This window comes from Musca autumnalis, unplaced genomic scaffold, assembly GCF_047663935.1.
Source record: "Musca autumnalis isolate F117 unplaced genomic scaffold, ASM4766393v1 scaffold_3, whole genome shotgun sequence".
NCBI classification, from domain to species: domain Eukaryota; kingdom Metazoa; phylum Arthropoda; class Insecta; order Diptera; family Muscidae; genus Musca; species Musca autumnalis.
This window is the reverse complement of record NW_027411866.1, coordinates 136307323-136321818: the sequence shown is the minus strand read 5'-3', so window position 1 is coordinate 136321818 and position 14496 is coordinate 136307323. Positions and strand designations below refer to the sequence as shown.

Below are 14496 nucleotides of genomic sequence, written 5' to 3'. Positions count from 1 at the left end.
AAAAACTGCAACACTCCATACCTTGCATAAATCGGAAAAATTGGGTTTGAAAAAAATTTGGTAGGGGGTTCTATTCAAGAGAGCGGCAGTGTATGTACATATTGGTATAGAGTAAGATCTCAGTAATTATAGCTTTAATTCAAAACTCTTTTGCAGAATTGGAGCTACTTAAGTTAAATACCCCCAACGAAGACTAAATTGTACCAAATTTCCCCTAACGAAGACTAAATATAAAATTTCAGGATATGGAGGCCACAACCTTCAAAATACCGAAGATCGGGAGGTGCCATTCTATGAAGACTATATTTAAACGTGCACCGAATATTGCATTCTCAATACCAAACATCGTAGGACTAATAAAAACTTTTATACCAAGTTAAACACTCTTCATCTCTTCAGAGTCACTACAAGTGTATCAAACGTATTTTGTCTCTACTGATAAGTATAAAATGTTGAGTATTACCCTATTGTTGAACAGGTGCGATATGTTCCCACAATATCTCCGAAGGGACAAGAGAGACTTCTCTCATATTAATGAGTGCACACCGATTCATATTGGCTCAATTATATGCGACATACTTTTATCGCCAAGTCTGAACGGGGTGTCTCACAGCACCACTTGAAGAGAAGTTTTTCATGGTTGAAATACTCAGGACAAATATTACACTGAGCGGATTTGTCACCTGCGAATATTTTGATGTTCTGGTCAGGGATTGGACCACAGACCTTCTGATTGCACGTGCTTATCACTGCACCTCGGTGGCTCCTTAGACTATAGAAGCTTATATTAATACGACTTTTCAGCCACTGTGGTATAAATTCATCGATCAATAGTTTGAAATGGAAACATCGAAACTATCAAATGTTGCATACATCTATAGTTTTCCAGCTCTATATTAGCGACTATTGCAACATCCTGTTTGACCATCAACCTGCTTGTTGCATTGTGAAAGAAGATTTTATACTTCATTTTCAGCCTTTTCATTTGGAATACACATAAGAAGCAGAGATATTCACATAATAATAAAGAATTTACTATTTTTACCCAATCCGACCCTTAATATTATCTCACCATTACCAACAGACTTCTTTCTCTCTGTAGTGTGGTAACAGGGTTTATCCACATTGACTCAGATCGTCAAGACATTTATTTTGATATTTATGATGGGGGTCCACGAGGGGTCTATGTTGATGTGTTACAAACTATTGAGGCAAAACCAACTCATAATATACCCTCCCCACAAAGTGGTGTAGAATATATAAATAATTTATAGTCACTTTCTTACTTTCTTTGTTTCTATAGAAAAAATAGGGAATCAATGATGCAGGAGTCTTCACTGGACTTGCAGGTGTATGAACCATGGACCTAAGCAGCGGGGTGCACGGAAACGATGGTCGAGCATTTATATAAAAAAAAACCAAAAGTTAGTATAGACGGAATGTTGGTGATTAAATTAAATTTATTTTTTGTATTCGATTAAAAAACAAAGTTTCTAAAACCGTTGTTACGCTAACAATACCTCACGGGGGCATTTTGAAACTGAATAATTTCCATATAATAATTTCGGAAAACGAGCTTTAAGATCTCTAACGAACCTTAAAATTTCATTAACAAGAAAGTTGGATTCGTCTAAGGTGTTTTAATATGTATATGGCGTTAATGCCAAGAAGAAATTAATTATTTCTTTCTGAAAGAGATAGGTTGTCATTAAAGGGTTCGTAATTCCATGTTGAAATTCTGCTATTTCGACCATTCGTTGAAATAACACAACGGTTTGTCTGATTAAGTCCCAATTCCCATGTAGTTTCCTACAATATCACATGTATTCACATATCATTCCTACATATGCGAACCAAGTCCATGATAATTGACGAATTTCAGCAAAAAAAAATGTGTGGACCTTATATTCGATTTTATAAATTTCCACATAACATATCCATTAGATATTATTTTGTATAAATATATGTTTACAAAATCCATTTTTTTCATTTCAGATGTACTGTATATTCAAAGTTGATTCCATGTGTATCGCTAGATATATTTAAAATTAATGAAAAATGTGTACGTCTTCATTTACAAAACAATGTAATTTTATTATTTTGTCAAAAATAATTTGTTTTTTAATAGTTATTTATATAATTTTCAAGTTTGTATTTTTGTTCATTTTCAAAAAAATAATAATAGATATTTATATTCCTATTAAATATTTAATTTAAATTAATATATATACGAATGTATTTTTGTATATGTATAATAGATAATAGATAGAATAATGAAATAAATACAATACAGTTTTGTAACGATCTTCGAGAGTGAGAGTAAGAGGAAAATAATATATGTATATAAGTCAATGTTATATATAACTTTGTTTTTTTTTTTACAAATAATAAATGTTTTACATACATATTTAAATTGTGTGAGTGTGTGTGTGAAAGTGAGTGTATATTTGTTTGTATCTATGAGTTCACATTATTTGCAATGTTGTTGTTCTGGTTGTTGTTTTCTTTTAACTTAATTTTAAAATTACACATAGAATTTAAATCTAATAACGTTGCAATTGTTAGTCGCCGGCATCTTCCCATTTACGTTCCTCCATAATGCGATCAAAACAATCGGCCAAGAATGCGTGCTATAAAAGACAAGTTGTAATTATGAGATATTGTTTCAAAACTGGGTAAACACTAAGTGAGTGGAACACAGTAGTTTGTATTTAAAGAGATATTTGTAATTGTTATCCGTTCTAAATAATTCCTCTGAGGGAAAACTTTTAAATAGGCAAAAAAAGATATATGAGAGCTTAAATATAGACGGACTCCAAAAATGTATCAATACAAAGTTACATCTTGCTATTGTCATTCTGTAGGAATGGGAAATGAATGCATTAATTTTTTATATAGAAGTTCAGTTTAGCGAAAAGGTCTTCTTAGACTTCTACGACCTTATAAATGGGATGGCTTGTAATCATATTAAGAATACATTTAGGGGGTGTTAATACGCAAAGTGAATCTGTGAGATGTTTTTATTTAGTCAAGAGGGCCTCCGCGGCTTTTGAAAGGTTGGATAATACCTCTAAGGAGCTGTGAATTGATGAAGGGGACCTAACTATCATGGTAGAGGCAGGACTCTAATGACTTCTGCATGATGTAGAAGGCAAGGAGATTCATAATGGGATTCTGAATTAGTAAAAACTTCTAACGCCTTCTAAATAAGTGGAGAATACTACCACTTAGGTCTTCTGAATAAGAAAAGACTACCTTTACAGGTTGTTGTATGGGTCAGGCAGACTCCTATGAGCTTCTGAATTAGGTAAATGTTGTTGTAACAGTGTTTTTTTTATTATGTTTGTATGTTCGTTCGTCTGTTCAATCTGGCTCTGGGTCTATCTCCAGTTCCAGAAAAATGGCTGCTTCGATGGGATGTAGCCACAGATCCACTGGAGTTAGATGGGTAGGTTTGGCGGGGCAGTTGAAAAGGTGTTCTGTGTCGTGCGGGCCCATGCCGCATACTGGGCAGATGTCTTGCACGGCGCGATCGATTTCCGCCCAATAAGAATTTAGGCGACCGCAATATCCCGAGCGTAGTTGAGCCAAAACTAATCTGGTTTGTCGTGGCAGCTGACGCTCCTCAGCTGCGATAGATGGGAGATGTACTCCGAGTACTTTATTCTCACTATAATTGCTTAAGGCCTTGGCAACTGCGTCCGTGTGAATGCTATTCAAACCTGCTTGATATGCTTGTTGATCTAGGGGTTCTCTCCTGTATCATTGGACCTCTCCCTCTAGAGCATGGATATCCTTCCTGATCTGCCTGAATGTGTCGGGCCTACCCACAAGATGGTGATTGGGATGGCTCGCACGGTAACATCCAAGCAGGTACTACAACGAAAGCATATCATTGTGTTGCTTTTCTGGAAGAATCTTTGCCTCCTCATGTAGATGGTTCACTGAAGATTTCAGGATGTACCCTGTTGCTGTTCTCAGGCAAGTTTGAATCCATTCTGGCAAGTTTGAATCCTTTTCCAATTCGTATCAAATAATCTCGGGGACGCATAGCTTACCACAGACCGACCAATCGCGTTATATCTGGTCAACAAGGTTTCTTTATCTGCACCCCAAATGCTGCCGGCTAGGGACTTGAAGACCTTGTTCCTACTTTTCAGCTTGGATAATTTAGCGTTTCTGATGGCATTGGCAACATCATCCATTGTAAATTGTAGTGGTTCATCCTCGCAGGAAGAGATCTGATGCGACGTAATACTCTTCTCTTCGCCCTGTAACTCGTGGGGTGCTCGACAAACTGTCGATTGAAATTACTTGCGCACCTCTTCGGGTCAGTCAACATAACGTCGCCAAACGTGACTGAGGTCCTATCTTCCTTTCTTCGAGGGTTCGAGAGTGACTTAACCGTTGCCCACAATTCACCTATACCGGCTCCAATGTTGCATCTCTTCAGATGATTTAACCATTTGTTCCGCTTATGCTCGCCGACCAGCCTGTTAACTTCCAGTGTCAGCTCAGTGACTCTGGGGTCATTGGGGTTGGCACGATGAAGCTCATCACGCTTATTTGCTAATCCCGTCGCCTCTGCTGGAAAGTTTGGTCTTACTTCGGGCATTCCACCAGCAGGGATATGGCGAGCGGCTGCAGCAGTGATGATGTCTCGGAACGTCCTTTCCGCTACCCGAACATCAGAAGGATTGGGCAATTTTCTGAAGCGGTGATTGGTGAACTCTCTGAAACTCGGCCAATCAGCTTTCTTATGATTGACGAATGTGCGGCGTTCAGAGGTGATGAAGTCGGTTGGTCTGCTAATGGAGACAATTATGGGGAGATAGTCTGATCCAAGGGAAATGACGGGTTGCCAAGTAACGTAATTTGTTAGACCAGGTGACACGAACTGTGACACTCTCCTCTAATTCTGGTAGGTGCAAAACGTAGAGCTATCAACGTGCTCAGCCAGCGCTGTACCTCTCTGGTCGTTTCCGAGGGCCGAATGCCACATCTCATGATGCGCATTGATGTCCCCCAGGACCAGACGATTATGACCTTCCAAGAGCGGGCTAATGTCAGGCCCATAATCTGAAATACAGCTATTTTTCGGCGGGATGTATACGTTCAGCAACACTATCTCGGCAGTTCCACAACTGACTGCTACCCCCATATATTCCATGTACGGGTCATTAGAGACAGGCTCAAGCGAGATAGGTCTGTATTGGACAGACTGGTGCAATAGGAAAGCTAATCCCCCACCTCCACTTCTGGTGCGATCTTTCCTTAGCACATTGTAACCATTACAAAGCTCTAAGCTGTGGTTGCCGTTCAGCTTGGTTTCTTGTACCACCGCGACCTTGATGTTCTCCCGACTCATGAAATCTACTATTTCCTCGATCTTACCTCGGAGTCCATTGCAATTAAATTGCAAAAATGATGCATTCTCTGGGATTGGGACAACAACGGCTGGTGTTAAAGGCTGCGTGTGTGGTTGTTGTCGATGGCACTGCGGGGGAGTTTTGTAGTCAGACGACGAGGGAGTTTCGTAATCCGACGAAGACTCACTGGGGACTGTGTTCACGCAGCATGCAGCAACATAGTCCCTGTCGAAGTCCCTCATGTGGACAAGTTCAGAGCAACCCCTTAGATGCACCCACTCCATACATCTATTGCATCTCACCGAAGGTTCGATGTGGGTGAAAATGCGGATGTGACAAACTGAGCACAGATATATTGGTCCTGGTTTTCCTCCGTCCCGGCACGGACCAAAAGAATTCGGAGCAGGCATTCCGGGATATGCTGCTCCCAACACAGAAAAACGAAACAAATACAAACATATGTACGCTGCGGTGGCAGCCGCTGGCCGGAACGATGATTTTATGTTGTTCCGGGTCAATCCGGTACGAAAGAACCCGCTGCCGTGGGATTGAGGTAAATGTAACTTGGGTTTCTTTAAGGAGAACTTTGGAATAAATAAATAGGACTTCTGGGCTTCATAATTGGTGAAGAATGCCTCTTCGGTAGAGCTGGCAAACTATCGATAGTTTGACTATCGTTTTGATTACTGTTGAAAAGCTTTGTTTATATCGGATTTCAAACCTATTTGTTTTTAAATAATTCACTACAAACAACCAACAAACAACTACAAATATGTTTTGGTGGCCGAGGTTAACTTTGCTTTTCGACAGCAATCAAAACGACAGTCAGACTATTCCGGTTGATACAGCTGTCGCCCGATCTCCATGCTTTCACCAGTAGCAAAGGTTTTAGAGTCCCTATTGCTCCCATCCCTGAAACAGCATTTCCACCTTGCCTCCCACCAACATGGTTTCAGGGAAGCTCATAGCACAACCACGGCTTTGCAAGAGATAACCACAAAGATTGCGAACGGCCTAAATCAGCTACGACCACCCAAACGGACCATTGTGGCAGCGCTTGACCTGTCCAAGGCGTTTGACACGGTCGACCATTCCATGCTGATTTCTGACGTCATGAATTCCACCCTTCCCAATGACGCCAAGCGTTGGATTGCCAATTACCTGAATGGTAGGCAAGCCTTCGTTGAATTCCGAGGCCAAAAATCCAAATTCCGCAAGATTAAAATGGGAGTACCCCAAGGTGGAGTACTATCCCCCATTTTATTCAACATCTATCTTGCTAATCTCCCTCCTCCACCAGCAGATATTTCGGTGGTGTCGTATGCTGATGACTGCACCATAATTTCATCTGGTGTTGACATCGACGACGTAAGTGCTAGAATTTCCAACTACCTAGCCACCATCACAAATTTCTTCCGGGAGCGCAATCTTCAGCTATCCCCTACAAAGTCCTCAGTGTCCTTATTCACTTCCTGGACGAAGGAAGTTAACAACCAGCTTGATGTATTTGTCGAAGGCAGGCGTATCCCCACTGTTCATAGTCCAAAGATCCTTGGGGTAGTTTTCGACAATCTTCTCCACTTCTCTTCGCACGCCACCTACATCAACCAGAAAGTGAAATCCAGGAACAAAGTCCTTAAAGCTTTAGCTGGCACCTCCTGGGGCAGAGATAAGGAGACATTAATAACGACCTATAAGGCCATCGGTCGGTCTGTCTTCAATTATGCTGCCCCGGTTTGGACTTCCTTCCTGAGTGACACCCAATGGAGAATCCTGCAGACGACGCAAAATAATGCTCTCCGAATTGCTACGGGTTGCGTCCAGATGTCACAGGTAGATCATCTTCATGAGGAGACCAGGATGCTGTCAGTCAGGCAACATAATGTGTTGCTGACTAGACAGTTCCTGCTGGCTAGCCATCAGCCGAGTCACCCCAACCATCACGTAGTGATGGAAGATCCACCACCTAGACGCATCCGTAAGGACTTCAGGTGTTACCGTGATGACATCCAAGACGTCATTCCATCGGACGTCAACCGATTGTCTTACACGGACTCCCTGAACATTGTGCACCAACGGGCGGTCTCCGAAGCCATAAGTGTGTACAAAAACAATAAAGTCCTAAATCAACATCCTCCAGCAATTTCGGATAGTGAGAGGCTTCTTCCAAGGCAAACTCGTTCCATACTGGCACAACTTAGGTCTGGTTACAGTAGCATTCTCAATTCCTACAGAGAACGCATTGTTCCCGGTACCATAAACAGGTGCCCCTCCTGCCATCAGAGCCCTCACGATACTTCACATCTATTCAACTGTCCGTCCGCCCCCACAAATCTAACCCCTGTTGATTTGTGGTCACATCCAATTGAAGTAGCACAATTCCTTCAATTGCCAACATCAAATCCTATTCACACAACTGATTAATAATATATTCCATTTTCTTTTCTCGTTCCATTCTTCCTTAATAATTTTCAGGAAAGAGCTTCCGAATACAACCGAACTGTTACAACAACAACAACAGTCAGACTATCGATAGTTTGCCAGTTCTACTCTTCGGACTTTACATTTGATGGAGAACATTTCCAAGGTATTATGAAAACCTTAACCGCTTCAGAATGGACAAATACATCTATCTCTAAGAGCATCAGAATGAAAAAAAAAACATCTTCAAGGGTTTCTGTATAAGAAGACCTCTAAAGACCTTTTAGTGTAGGTACTATAGATGTGCGACGATTATTAATGATGTGTTGTATTGATGTACCGATAAAATCTTCGTCTCCTCATGAAGATGGTCCACTGGTGTCATGAGGAGGCACCCTGTTGCAGTCCTTAGTGCGACATTCTGGCAGGTTTACATATTCTTCCACTGCGTAGTCAAGTCTCCACTTGGCTACATTTTAATTTAATGTAAAACGATGTCATAACATATAGCCGCTGATACAGCTGTTTTATAAAACTTTGATTTTTAAGAATATTTCCACGGAACAAATTACTGCGTTCCTCTTTCGTGTATACTATATCCAATAATTTACACAAAACTTACATAAGGTGTATATACTTTAACCCATCGTGCTGGTTTATCGGGTCGATTGTATTGGAAACAGAACGACATTGACTCTTCATCACTTTCCCAACGGGTTATGCTATCCCATGTGAGTTCAACCATTTGAGCTTCCAAGGAGCCATCTTCACGACAAGCATGTAAACGAAAACTCTTCATGCCTGCAATGAGAACAAAAAATGAAAAAAGAAAATCAATACAAAACAATCTAATGGGGCGAACATATTCATGGCAGTGCAAATGACAAGTAATAAGAGAAGAGAATACCAGTAAATAATGGGTAAAGAGAAAAGTAAGTACTTGAGAAAAAAATCAAGAATATTATTTTTTTAAAAGAAATTGTCTTTGTGCATGTCTTCGACAATAGTTTGCGTTGAAAAGCAATGTAAATACCATGAGTATGTTACCAAGTACGATGCTTGACATTTCGTTTTCTAGGCCTTCTCTGTGATAAAGCAGAGGCGGATATGAAACAAAAAAACTTACCAACTGCCGGCACAACATGGCCTTCCTTTCGACTGTCACATGCACAATGTGGAAACACGACATCACCATAACCGGGCAGTGTACGAGCCAAGGCCAAATATTCCGATGCCTTTTTGGCATCCTGCAGTGCCTTCAGTTCATAGAGACGTCCCTCGGCCCGAATATTTCCACGATTAACTTCATCCACCGCTTGATAGAATATAAATTTCGCCGCCTGTTCACCTTGCGGCAGTGTCAATTCCTTTGACACCGAGAATAACCATCGACGTACACACAAACATGTACTGGAAGCTGTACTATAATTCTGAACATACAATTGATGGGGTATTTCGTGGGGTTGCAGTTTTCGTTCGAAGTTGTATTCAACAATTTCGAATAAATAGAAATATTGCTGGGTGTACGAAGTGAAATTGGCCCGCTGAACCAAAATTTCCCAAACAACATGAGCATTTGCAGATTTTTTCACAGATACCGTTGTGACTTCGTGATCGGGCAGCATAACTTTAATGTCTACAGGTGATGCGGAAATATCATCTTCCGAGTCGGTGAGAAAATCTTGTACAGCATCACTTTCGGCTATGACACGAACGGCACACACCTTCTCCAGATATTGTTCCAAACCACGACGTCTTGTGTCCAGTTGTTGTTCACTCAATTGGAATGGCCATTTACCGGGTAGTTTAGGAAAATTAAAACCGGTAAATTCTTTACGTAAAATTGAATGTAGATTGGCAAATTCACGATAGCGACGTGAGCACAGCTGACGTCCGGCCATGTGAATATTGAAAACGATGTAACGTTCACCATTACGATTTATAATGCTATAATCGGGAATACTGCAAAGAAAGGAAGGAATGAGAAGAAGAGAGAATAAGTTTTGAAAATATTGTGCTGATTCGAAGCAGACTTACCTTATTGGCAATGATCTTTTATCGGAATAGTCAATATATGAATAACCACTCTGGTCTTCTTGAGGTTCAAGTCTTTCGGCTTCCTGTAAAAAGAGAGTAAAAAAATTAAATGGAATGGTTATGGAAATAAACTTTTTTGAGATGGATGTGATATGAGGATTTTGTGAACTACAAGAAACAGAATATTGTCATCGCGACGTTGCAGGTGTAGAGAGCAAGCTCAACAGCAGGTGCATCTCTAGAAAATTCACCGTGCCACAAAATAGTATTGGTTGAGCTGAACTTTTAGGGGGAAAAGGGGTCTAGCATAAAGATGAACCCATCAATAACAGCAATAGGAATAGGTTAGGTTAGATTGAAGGACGCGCAGCTGTCATATAGACAGCCACTCCACTCGGAGACCTTGTGGACCATTGTGTTCATCCTGTTAAAGTATTAAAAGATTAAGTTGTAGAGAGGAAAATTATTATCACAGGTGGAAGAAGAAAGGTGTGTGAGGCATAATATGCTATATATTATATAGAATACTAGAAATAGAGAGATATAGAAAGATTATATATGATTTAGGTTTAGAGAAGAGAGTGAGAGAGACTGCCATGTTATGGTGCAGTAGATCTTTGGCGAGGCGAAGCAGGTTTGTTGGCTCGGTTTGCCCGAAGGTTGTCAGAGATTGGATCCTGTGCTCCTCCATAATTTTCATTCTACGGGTCACGAGCATTGGGCATCGGCATAATAGGTCTCCGAATCTGCTCCCCATCCTCGCACAACCTGCAGTAATCAACAAAATCATATCCTTCCCATTTTAGGACATTGCCCTTACTCTGCAGTGACCCGTGATTACTCCTACAGTTAGTTTCAGATCGGATTTCTCCATGGCAACTAGAGATGTGGTCCTTCGCTTGGAGAGGATGGGCCAGATTGGGCCTTGGACACACTACAGCCGGGTTCGTTGTGCCTAATCTGAACAGCCCTGTCATGGTATCTCTGCTTTAACTGCCGCATGAAGTGGCACAAGGGTGGCTTGATTGAGTTGTCGATTTCAATGTAGGTTGACTCAGAACCGCAAGGCGCCAATACATCCGCTTTTTCATTTCCCTCGATGTCGCAATGCCCCGGACCCAGCACAAGTAACTATTGATCTTAGGGCCTCCAAAGCTTTCCTGCAGGGCAAGACCGCAGCAGACTTGATTGAGTAGGATCTAAGTGATTTAAATGCCGCTTGACTATCCACATAGATAGTCACCGGTCCAGCTATGTCCCCTTCCAGAAATACCATACTCGGTGTTCACCCATAACACTTGCATCCAAAGAACATCAGGTGCCTTAAAATAGATTTGGTTCAACTACATCCCGGATGTAGCAGTCGTCGTACGGAGAAGACTACTCCGATTTTGAGCCTCCTTTAAAATCTGCGAAATTGTAGACTTTATGAAAAACATAGTGGTCACCCCGATATAAGAAAATATGCTTATCGACAACTAAGCTTACAACGTTTTGCAGACTATCCTACCAGTCTGCCCTTAGGCTTGACTCTAGTGACCCATACATAGAATGTATTGGTCGGGCTAGCAGTAAAATGTGGAAATGCCTAGGTAGAGTTGCTTAGTGTGTATATACCGCCGATGATGGTTGTTCCCTGCGTTATATGCATAATATTAATTACCTTTTGGAGAGCACTTAGCGTCTTGCTTTGGCATTCCGTCCTAGGTAATGACCAGAGGGGTACAGCGCTGGCTGAGCAAATTGATAGCTCCACGTTTTGCACGGTGAATGAAGACGCTCCTACGAGGATTAGAGGAGACTGCCACAGCTCGCCAGATATCACCAGGTGTGATAAATGACGTATCCTAGCAATACGTAATTTCCCTTAGCTCAGACCACCTCCCTATTATCATCTCCGTAAACAGACCACCCGATTTCATAACCTCTGAACGCCGTACTTTCCTGAACCATGGGAAAGCTTATTGGCAAGGGTTCAGAGAATTTACCAATCACCGCTTGAGAGAGGCCCTCGGGTAGCTGAGAAAACTTTCCGGGACATCATTACTGCAGCAGCCGCTCGATACATACCTGCTGGTCGAATACATGAAATAAGACCAAATTTCCCAGCAGAGGCGACGGGACTAGGAAATGAGCGTGATGAGCTTCGTCGTACGAACCCTGAAGACCCAAGAATTAGAGAACTTACTCTTGAAGTCAACAGGAAAAAGTGGCTAGACCACCTGAAGCAATGCTACATTGGTGCAGCATTAAGTAAATTGTGAGCAAAGGTTAAATCACTCTCGAATTCTGGAAAGAAGGATGACAGAACAGCAGTTACTTTCAACGGCAGTTCATAGAGCGCTCCGAGAGTTATAGGCCGAAGAGAAGGGCGCTACGCCGTATAAGAAGAGCCCTTCTAGCCGCGGAGGTACCACCACAATTTACGATGAGCGATGTTGCAGATGCCATCCGAAACGCGAAATCATCCAAAGCGTTGGGCCCACACCGAATATCAATGGTAATGCTTAAGCAACTGGATGAACCTGGAGTTGAGTATTTAACAAGTGTCCTCAACCTATCGTTAGCCACGCATATCATACCAGAAGCCTGGAAAGTTGGCAGGGTGGTCCCGTTGCTGAAGCATGGCAAGGATGCCAGCAAAAGTGAATCGTACAGGCCGATTTCGCTCCTGTCGCTAGTAGCAAAGATCCTAGAGGCACTACTCCTCCCCACGATGAGAAGGTGTTTTCCAGTTGCCCAACATCAACATGGATTTCCGAAAATGCATAGTACTACAACAGCATTAGACGCCATATCCACACATATCAGTAGAGGACTGAACCAGAAAAGGCCGTGCGACCGAACAGTCATGGTGGCTCTTGACCAGACGAAGATTTTACCGGTGCGTTAACACAATAAAATGTTGTCGATGCAGTACCTGCTTGGGTGTTATCGCAGAGACCATCCCTGTCACGATTTAATGGACAGGCTTCCTCCACCCAGGCACGCCAGGAGAGATCTTCATGATCTAGAGAGAGAGGTCCAAAGGTATAAAAGAGAACATAGACCAATGATCTTATAAGGCAGGCTTGGATAGCATTCACACTGACATGGTTGCGCAGGCAGTACAGAGATACAGTGTGAATGCCGTACTTGGAGACCACCCCCTATCCATCGCAGCAAAAGAACTCCAGCTGCCAAGGCAAACACGAGTGGTTTTAGCCCAATTAAGATCAGGACGATGCAGCCGCCCGAGTTGACGCCACGATACCCAACACCTGCCCAGCATGTGGATTGGGACCACATGATACACTGCATTTCTTTAGCTGCCCAGCTAACCCCACTCACCTGTCTCCTGATTCCTTATGGACGCAACCAGTCCAGGTTGCAGAATTCTTAAATCTGGATACAGAGGAACCTGATAACTGAAATAATACACGAACGAACACATTTGCTTTGCTACAACAACAACCAACATATGTATAATAAAAACACTGTTACAACAACAACAAACTTTGCACATCGCAAAATTTCTTCCAAATGTACGTACACCTCTCAGTGAGTCTATATCGAACAACATCTGAAAAGTTCAAAATTCGTTAATGTGTAGTTTAAGAACTGTCTATGAACCATTTTGAATTTTTTCCCGAATATATTCCTGGTGATTCTTTTTTCAGCGATTTTATGTTGTTGTAGCAGCATAGAAACCTATGTAAAAGTATGGGATGCCAGCCGCTGGCCAAAACACTATGGTTGCGGGTCAATCCGATACGAAAGAACCCGCTGCCGTGGGATTGTATGATTTTCGTCAATATCTCAATATTTCCGTCCATAATGGTCCAAAAGCACTCTGCCGACCTAAGGTGACTAAGCAAGATTTCTAGTGGGCGCGATAAATAAGAAGGCAATGAAATCCAAAATAATATCAATATTCAAAATGGATTATTTTCATTCCTTCAGGTTGCTTCTCCGCTAAAGTTCAATGCTTTTGCGCTTTAATCCAAATCAAATTGAATAGTAAAAGTTATTTTTTTCGGCCAACACAAACCTCCTAATGTATTGTCCTCTTATGGGTACATTTTATGCAGCTTTTCTGTCATCCTAAAGAACTTTCACTTTCAAAAAATTGTTCTACAAAAAAAGCTTGACATTCCCATGACATCTTGCACTGTATTGTTTGACATTAGCATTTTTATCTCACATTTATTATACAAATAGTTGTTATAGAGAATTATCGAAGATGACGATGATGATGATGACATTGATAATAATGATTCCATTGATGATTTTTCTACTTACTTGCTGCGTTACTGATATAACAGTCAATGTTAAACAGTCACCGCCAGATTTAATGAGATCAACAACTTGTTTGTGTGTGGCACCCTCAACGCTGATACCATTTCTGTAATGAAAGAGAACGAACAGAAGAAAAAATATTGAAAAATGTGTTAATTAATTTTTCTTTTAACGGAAAAAAAGTGTGTTAATGAAAAATCAAGAGCAGGGTTGTGTGCAAAATTAAAGAGGAGGGAGGGACTTTGGCTTTCGACATGAAATTAATATTAATTTTAACAATTTTAATTATTATATGGACGTAAAAAGCATAGTTTTGGTAGAGACAAAGATGAATTAAGAGCAAGAGTCGTGAGGTGAGGATTTGTTAGGTTCGATTTCACCTTAACAAACT

The 14496-nt window shown here is 41.4% G+C and overlaps 1 protein-coding gene across 2 annotated transcripts in view; it reads right to left on the bottom strand.

Moving 5' to 3' along the window:
- Positions 1-2365: 2365 nt before the first annotated feature.
- The window catches only part of Snx27 (sorting nexin 27), a 97283-nt gene continuing 85152 nt past the window's right edge, over positions 2366-14496 (bottom strand). For both annotated transcript variants that reach the window (XM_073974532.1, XM_073974533.1), the window contains exons 2-6: positions 14109-14211; positions 9828-9910; positions 8917-9752; positions 8413-8591; positions 2366-2630 (exon numbers count right to left, since the gene is read on the bottom strand). In XM_073974532.1, the coding sequence (XP_073830633.1) occupies positions 2562-2630; positions 8413-8591; positions 8917-9752; positions 9828-9910; positions 14109-14211 (1270 nt within the window). In that variant the 3' untranslated portion in view covers positions 2366-2561. The remainder of the gene's footprint in view (positions 2631-8412; positions 8592-8916; positions 9753-9827; positions 9911-14108; positions 14212-14496) is intronic.